At 39.4% G+C, this 14,334-nt stretch overlaps 1 protein-coding gene across 8 annotated transcripts in view; it reads right to left on the reverse strand.

Annotated features, from left to right (window-relative positions):
* The window catches only part of Fggy (FGGY carbohydrate kinase domain containing), a 409,436-nt gene that overhangs the window by 98,389 nt on the left and 296,713 nt on the right, over positions 1-14,334 (reverse strand). For all 8 annotated transcript variants that reach the window (XR_003850117.1, XM_017799079.2, XM_029565258.1 and 5 more), the window contains one exon: positions 4,812-4,959. Coding sequence is in view for 7 of the 8 variants with exons in the window: in XM_017799079.2 (XP_017654568.1) it covers positions 4,812-4,959 (148 nt within the window). In the remaining variant the exon portion in view is untranslated. The remainder of the gene's footprint in view (positions 1-4,811; positions 4,960-14,334) is intronic.

The raw sequence follows: 14,334 nt of genomic DNA on the forward strand, positions 1-14,334 counted from the left end.
AGGAGGGGGAAGAAAAAAAGATGCTGGACAGTGAGACATCTTGACCCCATCTGCAGCTGGTTCATTCTGTCCACCTTCAACATCAGTAATAGCCTGAGGGTGGGATCCTGTCTAGTTATCCTTACATCCTCCAGCAACTGTAAAGAACAGATGCCTAAGTACAATAAAATTGGAGCATATTTTAATTCTCTTGGATACTAATATTAGTACTAAACACTTAACATCTGTATAATGAGTCAGAAACCACACAATAATTTGGTATTAGTAAATTGTTTATATGTTAATTTTTTCTAGAATGACAAATGGGCTCCTTATTATTGCCATGCTGCTCATAAATTATCATTAAGTATACACCCAGTACTTACTATGCGACCAGAGAAATGATTCCACAGCTGAAAGAACAAATTCCCTATGGTTCTTATTATTTTGGTATTGTCCAATCAATACTAGAAGCTGTTAATAATTTTAAAAAATATATTCACCCGGGGCTAGAGAGATGGTTCAGCAGTTAAGAGCACTGACTGCTCTTGCAGAGGACCCAGGTTCAATTCCCAGCATCCACATGGCAGCTACAAACCACCCTTAACTCCAGTTCCAGGGGAATCCGAAGCCCTCTTCTGATCTCCACGGCATTGCACGACACAGGTGCACTCACATACATGCAGGCAATACACTCATGCACATAAAATAAAAATAATAAAAATTCATCTATTTAGTTTTATTTTATTTCTATGTATGTTCTGCCTATAAGCAAGTAAGTGCACCATGTGCCTGTAATACCTGTGGAGGGCAGGGGACAGATCCCCTGGAACTGGAGTTTCAGATAGTTGTTAGCTACCACATGGGTGCTGGGAACTGAGCCAAGTCTTCTGCAAGAGCAGCCAGTGTTCTTAACTGGTAAGCCATCTCTCTAGCCCCTAGATGCTGTTAATATTTTCTCAATCACTTCTCCCTACCCCTTTAAACCTGCTCCATGAATGTAGGAATTATTGTACCTTTATTGTATTGATAGCAGTGCTTGGTACCTAATAAATATCTTTTTATTTATTTATTCATTCATTTACTTAATTTTTGAGTGTGAGAGTGTGTATAGTGTGTATATATACATACATACATATGTGTGTATGTGTGTGTGTGTGTGTGTGTGTGTGTGTGTGTGCAGGTGCATGCCCAGAAGAAGATGTCAAGGCCCAGTGTCCTGCTCTATCACTCTGACTGATTCCCTCAAGACAGGGTCTTTCGCTGAACCCAGAGTTAGGCTGGCAGCCAGCAAGCCCCAAAGATCTTCCTATCTCTATACCTCACAATGCTTGGGTTACAGTCATGCATGTGGCCATATCTGATATCTTTTTTAAATTATTTATTTAATAACCATATAATTAGAAGAAGCATTTCATTACAACAGCATTGACATATTCAATAACAATTTCCAGAGCTAAGATGCATCTCTTTCAAAATTGGCTGTAAATTTTTAGGTTTACAGTTGAATTGATACAGTTATACAATACTGTACTCCATATAACCCCTATAAGACATAAAATTAAATGAGGTTTTAAACTTTAAAAAAGATCTCCATTTCATTATTAAAATACAGTTTCATACAGAAAAATTCATTTTTAATACAATTGACACTACGATGCACATGTGTTTCTAATCTCTATATATCTGATTATTACTAGTCACAGTTGGTTACTTTCTGAGCTCCTTGGCATCTGAGCATGGATATAAAGTCATCAGGTAGATTTCAATGGTAATGTTTTTCACATCTACTAATTATTAAGGAGCAAAGTTTTATGCTTTGAAGAATTATGTTTTTTCTTTTTTATTTATTTATATACCCACTTCCCAGGTAGCACCCTCCTATAGCCTCCCTTCCCCCACTAGAGCCCTTTAAAAAAAAACATGGATTCTGGGGATTTGAACTCAGATCTTTTGGCTTGCACAGCAAGTGCTCTTACCCACTTTGTCATCTTTCGAGCCCCTTTTTATTTTCATTTTATTTTATTTTATTTTAGTGTGTGTGGCTAACAACTATTTTGTGAATGAACACCAGAGATACAAGACTGGCTAAAAAATGCAACATGCAATGATACTGAGGGATCTGTTTAGCATGTGATTTGCCAAAACAGTGCCGATTCAGGCAGAAGGATAGAACATGGTTATAGGAGACTTTCAGGGGGATTGTTCTGATATTATTCAAAACAGAATTGAGGGACTGGAGAGATGGCTTAGTGGTTAAGAACACTAGCTGCTCTTGCAGAAAACCCCAGTTTAGTTCTTAGCACCCATGTGGCAGCTAACAACCATCAGAAACTCCAGTTCCAGGGCAATCTGACACTGACTTCTAACCTTAGCAGGTACTGCACACATGTGGTGCACCTACATACATGCAGTCAAAACATTCATACACATAAAATTAAAAAATAAATCAGGAGGCTGGAGAGATGGCTCAGCAGTTGGGAGCACTGACTGTTCTTGCAGAGGACCAGGGTTTGATACCCAGCACCCATATGGCAGCTAAGAACTGTACAGTTCCAGGGGAATCTGACGTCCTCTTCTGGCCTCTGCAGCATTGCACCACATGGGTGCACTCACATACATGCAGGCAATACACTTGTACACATAAAATAAAAATAATAATAAATATTCAAATGAAATACAATAAATCAAATAATAACTGTATTGAGGAATGACATGTTGGGGTTTTATCCAGAATTGTCTTCCTTCCATCTTGCCTAGGTCCCCTATCTTATTTTATTGCCTTGTGATGTAACTTCCTGTAAAGACAGCTATTATACACTGAACTTAGCCAAGGGCAGTTACCGAGGAAATTCACTGTTAAGAAGTAAAACTTCTATAATAGCCAGCCCACCATGATTTAATCAATATAATTGGGTCTATGCCTCACTGTGAGACGACGTCTATGTTGGGCACATGCCTACTCATTTAATGCAATAGATTTCTCTCAGACCACTCTACTGACTTGTCTGGAAGTACTCTGCATTTGATCGGTGGGATTACTGTATTCCAATGATGATAATTCTTAGATCATTGGATTCCAGCTTGGTTTTAAGAAATAAAGCATGGTGGAAAGCATGGTGTCTGATGGCCTGACATGCTGGATGTTGAGGGTAGGTATATGGGTATGACAAATATTGGTAAGAGCAGGCACCCAGTGTGTGTAACTCCAGAGCCATGATTATTTTATCACATGACCCTGCTCTGTTTTGAGACTATCTTAGGAACTGGTAAAACTTAACATCTACACTACATCTTCAGCATCTTTAATTGTAGTTGGTTTCAGACATTTGTCTTCTATTAAGATGTTTATTTATTCATTTTTATTTCATGTTTATTAGTGTTTGGCCTGCATACAAACATACACACACACATACATACACACACACACAAACACACATCACATACACACACTGCCCACAGAAACCAGAAAAGAGTGTTGGATCCCCTGGAACTAGAGTTACAGGTGATTGTTAGCCACCATGTGGGTTCTAGGAACAGAATCCAGGTTTTCTGAAGGGCAGCCAGTGCTCTTAACCTATGAGCTGTCTCCCCAGACCTCGGCCTTATTTTTTTAAGCCGTATAAATTGTGTTCCTCCCCTACCTCTTGTTTACACATGATGTTAGCTATTGCAAAGTAAATTATGTAACTAAGCCTACAGCTACATGGCCTTCTTAGACATTTCTGTCTCCATAGGCAGAATATGAGGCACAGCTCATTATTTTGTAGACATGCTTCACTGATTCCAGACAAACACAAATTTTGCCATTTTCAATTTCCTTTTCTTGTTATCATCTTCTATTATCAGAAGTTGATTATGTCAACTAGGTAATGAAAATGAAGTTCAGATCTTTCTGTATCATAAAATGATTTAGAACAACCTTACTGAACCCAACTACAAATCTAAAGTATTTTAGGCCTTGAAATTCCTGAATCTAGTAGGCCTGACCACTGTCACACTGCCTCCTGAACACACGTGGCACTGATCCATTCTTGCCTCCCATGTGACTTCCTGTATCTACACATCACTTCTAATCTTCCATCATCTTTCTAGACTGTCATTCATGGCTTCTTATCAGATTCCTTGGAAATGAAACTTACACTGCATCTCTACATTTAACCTGTTTCATCCATCCTCGGGCCTGGGTCTTAATGCTCTCAATGGTCAGACTACTTGCAGCCATCTGGTCCTCCCTGGCTCCTGAAATGCTCTATCACCTTGCTCAGATGAATAACAGCTTGCTCAAGTTTCCCCTAGACCCTTAAGGCTCACTAAGAACTGACTTTATCCTCAAACCTAAGTTATTAATTATATTTTAAATCAATGTTTAATCTGGAATTCTAAAATTCTCTTATAGGCTCTGAACAGTTCTGATCACAGGCTAGCTAATATCCAGCTATGGCAAAGGTGATGGGTGATACTATTTACCACCGAGGTACCAGGTGGTCCAGAGATGGAGATGGAAAACATGACTTTACAAACCAATGTAAATGAAAAAATTCCATAGGCAGGACTTTCAGCCATACCAGGGCACAAAGGAGGCAGTAGAAGCTGAATAGAGGAAACACTACTTTGAATGCGCTCAGAGCTGGCTCCGGCACAAGGAGAACTTTCAACAGATCATTCCGTGGAACAACCTCAACCTCACTACAGCAACGCATCTGACAGAAGTCAGTGCCTGCTGGCTTGTTTTATTTCTTTTCTTTTCCTTTCTCCTCACTTTGCTTCTTTCAAACTGTCCAGCCCCTTGGCCTGCCTTCACCTTCGTGCAAGGACCAGCTTTTACTTACCATGCCCTTCAGAGTCAGATCTGCTAAGGGAGACCGGTTGCCATGGAAATCTGGCCAAACATGTAAATCAACAGTGAGGAAACCCACAGGCTGAGCCTTCTTAATCAGATCCAGGTGGCTGTTCAAATACTCATATATAGTCTGGCATCTGGAAGAGAAGTGGATTTTTATTTTAAAAGGGGATAGGGTTGAAGAGCAAATTGTTCTGCAGAAAGAAACCATTTGCACTTCCCTATCAGACCGGGAAAGCAAATGGGCTCCCATAGCTTCAGCAAAGCAGTACTTTGAGAGAAATTAGCCCACGGTACTCTCACATCATGCTGTTCCTCACCAAGCCAGGGAAGTATGCCCTGTGGGAAGGGGGAAAGGCTTAGAGTCAGGAGACCTGGTCTAAGACTGGCTTTACTCCTGGTAGGTATGTAACCATGAAACAGTTATTCAAAACTCTGGAACCACCCTCTTTTCATCTGTAGAAACATCACACAATCCTTGCCCAACTTACCTCATATGGTTAATGTGAAGATCAAAGACTGTGTATGCAAAGACACAATGTTCTGTAAACTGTACAATATGGTACATATGCAAAGGATTTATTAAAATTGGTCTCCCTAATTGCAATAATAATGATGAGATGACAAACAGAGACAAATACATGTTCCTGGATTCAATAGAGGAACTTACTATGAGAAATGAATGAATGTCATGAATGCAGTTTAGATCAAGAGTTAGAGATGTGATTCTTGGCCACAATCCACAAAACAGCATTGTGTAGGCTTTCCTTCTTTTTAAGCTTTAGTTGCTCCATGTGCAGAATGATGGAATCAAGACGACCCCATTATTTACCACATGTTCAGGTGAAAAGATGAAGAGCTTGGAGTGAAGATAGTGCTAGGTTAATATTGTGCTATTTGTCCTGGGTAGGTAACACGGTGTAGCCTCTCTGAACTATAATTTCCCCACTTATAAAGCAATATAATAATACTTACTTGGGCTAAGTCTAACTTCATGACAAAAAGACTCTGGTCAATTAGCCCTGCCCTCTGGAAAATACTGCCTTCCAAAGTTCTGAACCCAAAGAAGGTGGATCAAAGATTAGCATCTCTCCCATTTCCCTGGTGTCCTTGGAAGGACCACTTTAAAGCCTAAAAACATGGCCTGAGTAATCATGGAGATGAAGCATCATTGGGAATCAATGTCTAAGAGAGATTAGCATCTAGAAAACCTCTGACAGCATTTATGATTTGCATTTTTAAAATGCTTTAAAAGAGCCAGTGATTCCTAGTTCTGGTTTGGTAACTTCAGGAGTGTCCCCAAGGATTTCCATGTAGTTTCTGTAGGTTTTCTAACAGAACCAGAAAAAATGATTTCAAATTCTCTTTTCCTCCCTTTTTCAGTGAAATTATTTTTCAGTCCTGGGGGTCAAATCCCGTCTTGAGAATCATAAGCAAATGTTCTGTCACTGAGCTACAGTAACTTCAGTGTCTGTAAAAGTCTTTTTTTAGTAAAATTTTTATATGGAATTCCAATACAGAAAATGTAGTAAAACAAAACAGCTTGATATGTGTACAAGTGGGCATATAAACAGATGAATGTCTTGTGTAACATGAGCACAGCAGGGAGCACTACCTACCAGGAAGATCCTTGCTATAACCCTTCCTGGTCATCTGTACAGTCTCCCTTTGACCTTTAGTCTCATTAGGAGGGATACAATATTACTGGGAAAAGTTCAACAGCAACTGGGATAGCAGGTATCATCCTTGAGCATGCACCAGGCCTTCTACCATGGTCCAGGAAAGAGGCATCATAAGACCCTGTACAGAGGATATACTCAGCTGCAGAGTGATGGGGTGAAGTTCACTTGAAACCCTTCTGTGTGATGCTGAAGCCATGAGCTTGCTGCATCTCAAGGCAGAAAGTTCTCATCAAAGCCCCACCCTCAAATCCTGCTTTAGAATATTCTAATAGAGTTTGAAGCCTCCATAGAAGCTAAGACTGGAACACACACACATGCACGCATACACACACACACACACACACACACACACACAGAATATATGTATGATCACATCCTGGCTTTCTGCTTTCTATCTCTCAGCTCTCCCTGTTCCCTGCTTCTGGTCCAACAGGAACCACATTCACAGCAGAAGTCTCAAGAACAGTCTTTCTAGTCAGAAGCCAAGGGTCTGCACTAATTAGAGCCACTTTCCCCTTCAGAAGAGCATCACTGCTCTTACAGTAGAGGGATTTTCTTTTAAGAAGCATATGCCCATAAATCTTCTCATTCTGCCTTTCAAGGAATTTCAGAGCAGGGCATTTGGCTTCAGACATCTGAGTCAATAAGAACCTATAGGCCTAATTACTATTGATTCATCATTGTCTCATTTACTGAGAGTCTTTGCAAACAGTGAGATTCATTTAGCCTCTACATATACGGTCACTCACACACTAATGAGATCCCTGGGGGATGGGGCATATGCTTACCCCCTTTGACTCCTAACCTCCTTGCAGCTGTGTGTTTATTCATTGAATTCAGCCATTCCCCTACATACTTTTTCAATTACACATTACCATTTGTGCTATCTGAGCATATCGTTCAAAATGAAATGCACTTGGAAGACATTAAAATAACGAATGCACATCATTATTCACATAATTTTAACCTCGCATGATGCTGTTTTGGGTTCTGACTTTGTTTCATTTCATATATTTTATCAATTTCTTCTCAAATGGCCGTTTGCCCTCTTCCAAGTATATAGCAACTGTGAGCAAAACTGGATTCTTCTGCCTCCCACTCGTGAATGTCAGGTGCATATATCTGGTCTCAGCGGGAGAAGTTCTTACTGTCCAAGTCCCACTGGGGATGATGAAATATAGTTTCAACAATCACAAAGTGACTACATCACGTACCAGCTGAATGGCAGGTACACTATACCTCCTTTAGTCCAGGTCACTTTTTGCAATGGGAGCTAATAGTATATATTGTAAAGGATGCTAGGAAGATTGAATACAGAGCCCTGAGAACTATACAATGACAGGTGATCAACAAGTAGTTCCTCCTCCTTTGCTATCACAGGATTTTATTTCAGACTGTATTGTTTATAATCTTAAATGTAGACAGCATCCTGTTAATCTCTACTCTCCTTCTCCCCAGTCCAATTCATTCTTCAGAGTCATAGACTGTGCAGAGGTTTGATAACCATATTTGTAAGCCCAAAATAAGAATCCATAGTATGATAAAAAACATCTGTATCTTTGACGGGACTAAGAGAAAGTCATGGAAAAGAAGAATCCATGCTGTCAGTCGCTAGTTCCTTAGTTCTGAATTTACTGTCCCATTCTACTGATACTCATCCCCCAACTGCAATGGATCATTTTCTACATTTTTCTGTCACTCAACCTCTCCTCCATCTGTTCTCTTCCTTCAGTTCCCAGAAAACTCCATTCTTTTGATTCTTTTTCTACCTCCTTTCCAGTTGGATCTCTCCTGCTGCTTGCTCCTTATAAGTGAGCTCTTCCTGAGATCTGTCTTTGGCACCTGTTTACTCTTTATATTCCCTCACATCAGTATTTCTTTCATGGATCCAGTTACCATCTAGTGCTAATAACTTCCAAATGTATTTCTTTATCTCCTGCCCATTACTCTCTCATGCTATTCAGGTCATATAGTCAACCACCTACCACCTACCCACTGCTTCTTGATAATTCAAAGGCAACTCAACTAGAAATGTCTAATACAGCACATGCCACCTTTTCTCACATACTTGTTCTTCTTTCTTGGGTCCTTGGTTTGATCAAAGCCAGTATCATTTCAGCAGCTGCCTCAACAGTCACTTGGGAAGGCAATCAGAGTAGGCATCATTTCTGCCTCTCCCTCAGCTCCCCAACTTAACCTTTCTCCAGGACTTCATTCTTTTTAGTATCTCTGTAACTAGCAAACTTTTCAGTAGCTGAACTAGGCTACCTTCAAATGCCTACATTAGAGCTTTGGTTTCCAAATCTGTCTCCCCATTTGAATCCTTCCACCCTGACAGGTTTTCCATACTTTTTCCTGAGTGATTCTACAGTGTAGGAGACTATAACTCCCATCCCAACCTAAAACCTACAGTGACTGACTCCCTATTGTCTTCAGGACAAAGACAAACTTCCCTCCTGACACCAGAGGCTCTTCTTTTAACCAGCTTTCCATATTCTGGGTTGCACTGTGATACAGTTCCTTTTTTTTCCTTGCCTGGCTCTTGCACACTCCATGTTCCGAACACACAAGACTACATTTTATTCTTAAAATCTGCACATCCTAACCTCTGCCTATTCTGCATTCCCTTGCCCAGAATCCCTTTCTTGCCTTCCTTACCTGTCCCATGCCAAGCATCATTACAGATTCATCTTTGCTATCATCTTGAGACCTTTTCTGAGCCCAGGACCCTTTTGTTCTCTCGCTCCCATAGTACCCTATGGTGAACACAGCCTCTGAGCTCCCCCACCCCCCTGCTTCATTGCAGCTTTGTGACAGGAAAGGAGGAATGATCTTGGTGTCTTTGAGCGCCATCATCAGTGGACTTTTTAACTGTATCTGAGATTTGTCACTCTAGAGGCACAGTGAATTTTAAGAAATTGATCCTTAGTGGGATTAGGTCTGAGGAATCAGTGAGATACATCCTCAAAGGAATAGGAAAAATATCCAGGGCTTTAGGCAGGTTGAGAAAAAAAAAGTAAGTGGGCAGAACAAAGAGCTTTCTAAAGGATCTGAAGCCAGTGTACTCACAGTGAGATGGGCACCGCTCATAGTGCCCTCTGCTTAAGAAGTTTTGATCAGACTGTACACTCTGTTGAGTCTCTTCCAGTCAACTCAGCATGTTGGGGGACTCACAAGAGTCTCATTTTTCGCATTTTCTTAAATTTCTATTTGGTCTGGATCTCCTCATGATAATCTAGGTTATTCTTCACAGAGCGGCCAGGGTAACCCCTTTAAAAGGCAAGCCTCATCACATCTCTCTCCTTCTTATAAAGTAAAACAACTGTCGGTAACTCCAGTTCCAGGGGATCTGACAGTCTCTTCTGTCCTTTGTGGGCATTGCATGACATGGGTGCACTTAACTACATGCCTGCAATACACACATACACATAAAATAAAAACAATAATAAATAAAACAATTTTTTAAAAAAGTAAAACCTTGGGGCTGTAATAGTGGAGTGGTAGACTGTGCTTTGTACATATGAAGCCTTGGGTTTGATCACTAAGCACCCCTGTATCTAAAACAAAAATAAAACTTTGAATAAAACCCAGTGTTCTTTCAGTGATCTAGGATGACTGGCATGGTTTATGGCCTCTGGTAACTTCCAGCCCTCATCTGATCCCCTCCCTCTCACTTGGGGAGGCCTTTACAGTGTTCTCTGAGTCTGCCAAGCTGGCTGCTGCCATAAGGTTTTGGTGCTTGCTGTTCCTTCTATTTGGAGGGACCCTTCCATAATATCATGTTTGTTCTTTCCCTCCGTTTAAAAGTCCTGTTCAAAGGAACCCCAGCAAGGACCGCTTCTCCATCTGAACAGCTCTCATCTGTTACCTCAACAGCCTTTGTTCTATAGCTCCTTGCTTAGCTTTACTCTTTCCTTCAGCATATAGCAATTTCAGACTATATGTGTGTATATATATCTATGCACGTTGTTATACTATATGTAAATGCATGTGTAAATAAACATATATGCAATTTCTATGAAATTCTTTCTTCCCTCTTGTATCATAAATGGTCATAAAACATTTGTTATATTTGACAGAAGATCTGGACTTTGCTCAGGTGCCAACCTTGAACCTAGCTCTTCTATATCATGTCAATGTCTACTTAAAGGTTTGTCGTCACCAGAACGCCATCCTCAGGTGTTTTTAGTTCAGCTCCTGTAAGAAAATCAGGACAAAAGGAGAAAGAGCTGAACTTATAATCCATGGAAAGAAATTTGGGGCTATAGAGTGAAATATCTGTATATTTGACATCATATAAATGGAGATGCTGGTTGCCAGGTACAGGTGTGGGCACTTCTAGTTTGTTCACTTAATTTGTAAACTTATAAGAAATTTCTATTCTGAGTTGGAGCCTAAAAGAATTATGGTGGATCAAGAGGATGAAATACTCAATATGTTTATCTATATTTATTTCCAAAGTTTCAAACAGGATTTGCTGAAGCCAAACTCTGAGATGAGATGATCTACACTGGTGTTTACAGAAAGGTCCAAGCCACAGCACAAGAGTCGATGGCTCTTCCTCCCTTGTGAAGTAATCTACACTGGCGTTTACAGAAAGCTCCAAGCCACAGCACAGGAGTCCATGGATCTTCCTCCCTTGTAAACAGCCAACTTAATTTTAGCAGAGCTACGCACGCATATTTCATTCTAAGACCTGAAGCACGGGAATACTGTGTTAATAGATCTGATCTGATACAGATGTTCTTTCCTTTGTAAGAAATGGAAGGTGAAAAGGAAATAATATTATTGACTAAATCTCTGAATGGAGATAAAGTTTGAGAGTCATCAAAATACAGAAAGAAATGAAGTCATGAGCTCAGTTTGGGTCACTTTGGAAGAGATGGGAAAAACAGTAAAAGAGAAACAAGAACTTAGCTGTGATGAACACTAATGAATACAGTGCTCAGGAGACAAAGAAAAGCAAATCTCTGTGAGATCGAGGCCAGCCTGCTTTATACAGTGAATTCCAGGCCAGCTGGGATACAGGGAGATCCTACCTCAAAAAAAAAACCACCATCAAAAAAACTCCTTTTCCTTTACTTCCTCTCTTCTTTCCTCCTCCTCCTCCTCTTCCTCCACCTCCTCTTTTTTTAAAAAAACATATTGACATCTCTGCAATCTGTTTTTATCCTTGTAACACCTGTGAGTAAATTAAGCCAGGCAGTACTGCTGTGGTTTATCTCTAGTCTCAGGTCCAGTGTTCTTGCTATCCCAAACACTCCCTTCCATGAGAAGGTAGGCAGTCATCATAGACTGACATCTGCTGCTTACCCTGGGATAACTACCCTGAGCTTCTTTTCATCTGTGAGAAACAGTCATTATCATCACTATTGTCATAATTCAGTTTACCATCACTTGCTTGCCAAGTACACTAGCTCTCACAAAATTCAAAATAAATTCAGAGGTAGGTATCTGAAGCGGATATTCACGTCCTATCCATAACAGTACATACCAGCATTGTATTTAAATACAGATCTGTGAACCCCAAGTGTGATACTCTTTTTCTGAGTATGTGCATTTGTAGGGTGAGGCTAATGAGTTTACGAATTTTGAATTGTTGGATTCTTTCAAGAGTGTGATGCAAGTTATGATGTTTGTACAAAAGCCACACAAAAGTATGCCATTAAACAAAATTTGGTGCACAACTCCAAAGTTTCACTGCTGAAACTTTGAAAGTTAGGCATTTGATGTTAGGACTCTCTGCTCTGATCATGTCATGCCTAAGTCAGGTAAAGCGCTTCAGCACTGAGGAGGGTACATAGTATAAGCCCTCTCTGTCACTGTGGCATTGCCATTAGCGATTGCTGGACAAAGGCTTACAGAGCCTTCTTTCTTTTCTACATCTGAGAGCATACTGACTATATTCTAGTGTAACACACACTGCCTCTGCTCTGCACAGGTAAGTCCCTCCATTAGAATGCAAGTTTCCAGTGGAATGAAAATGTCTAATATAGGGAACCTCAACACTAGTTTCTATTACTATGATTGTTATTTACTGAATATCTGTTACAGTTTGACACTTAACACTCTGTGTCAGCCACTATTCTAACTCTATTTGTTTTCACTACAGACATAGAAGTGTCTACAGATGTATTTATAATTTTTATTTCCCTTTACAATGAGATACTGAAGTACAAAGGATTCAGGTAAATTGTACAGAGTCACACAGCTAGAAAAAGATCCAGGTATGAGGGGCTAGAGAGATGGCTCAGCAGTTAAGAGCACTGGCTGCTCTTGCAGAGGACCTGGATTCAGTTCTGAGAACCCACATGGTGGCTCACAACTGTCCTATCTAGTTCCAGGGGATATGATGCCCTCTTCTGACCTCCAGAAGGAGCATAAAAATTTGCTCCTTAATAATTAGTAGATGTGAAAAACATTATCATTGAAATCTACCTGATGACTTTATATCCACGCTCAGATGCCAGGGAGCTCAGAAAGTAACTGACTGTGACTAGTAATAATCTGATATATAGATTAGAAACGCATGTGCAAACATCTTAATGTCAATTGCATTAAAAATGAAGTTTTCTGCATGAAACTCTGTATTTTAATAATGAAACAGAGATCTTGTTTAAAGGTTAAAACCTCATTTAATTTTATGTCTTATAGGTTTTATACTGAGTACAATATTGTATAACCGTAATAATTCAACTGTAAATCTAAAAATTTACAGCCAATTTTGAAAGAGATGGATGCATCCTAGCTCAGCAAATTGGTATTGAATATGTCAATGCTGATGTGATGAAATTCTTCTTCTAAGTATGTGGTTATTAAATAAATAATTAAAAAAATAAAATGAAAAGCTGAATAATAAAAAAAGATGATAGGTCTTAGATGTATACTATTTTTGCAACTTTGGTATAAATATAAAATTAATTTAAATAAAAAGATTTAAAACATAAATGAATAATAACATAATAATTCCCAGTGTATGGATTTTTTAAGGAAAATAAGAGGGTTCCCAACAGAAGCAGAACAATCTCTTATGGGCAGTACCTGCAAGGAGAGCCTGACATGGCCATTAATATCATAGACTGTGGAGCCAAATACCTGGATCTTTTTTCAAAATATTGTATTTATTATTTTTATTTTATGTTTATGAGTGTATTGCCTGTATGTAGGCAGGTGCACCCATGTCATGCAATGTCCATTATTTTTAAAATTTTTAATAACTACATGATTAGAAGTTTTTCACTACAGCTTTAACATATTCAGTAACACACTTCAGAGCAAGAGTACATCTCTTTCACAAGTGGGTGCAAGTTTCTAGGTTCACAGTTGAATTAATATAGTTATATATTATTGAACTCAGTATAAGCCCTGTAAGACATAAAATTGGATGAGTTTTGAACCTTTAAAAATGATCAGCATTTCATTTTAGAATATATTGTTTCTTGCAGAAAGACCCATTGTTTTTACTATTAACACTGAGATGTTGGTACTTGCATCTCTAATCTGTATTTATCTGATTATTACTAGTCACAATCAGTTGCACTTGGACCCTTGGTGCCTGTGTATGTCTATAAAGTCATCGGGTAGATTTCAGTGGTAATGTTTATCATCTCTACTAATTAGCATGACATAAATTTCCATGCTTCCTCCTCAAATATAAAACATTCTTTAAAAATTTGTTGATTTTTTTTTGTGTGTGTATATCACACAGAACATCCCAAACCATCTCATTTGACTATACACCCACTTCCCAGATAGCACCCTCCCATAGCCTCCCTCCCCCAACAAGAGCTCTTATACTCTGATATCCCTGCTACTGTCTGCTGTGTTGTC

Source organism: Nannospalax galili, unplaced genomic scaffold (assembly GCF_000622305.1).
Source record: "Nannospalax galili isolate Female #2095 unplaced genomic scaffold, S.galili_v1.0 scaffold718, whole genome shotgun sequence".
NCBI classification, from domain to species: Eukaryota; Metazoa; Chordata; class Mammalia; order Rodentia; family Spalacidae; genus Nannospalax; species Nannospalax galili.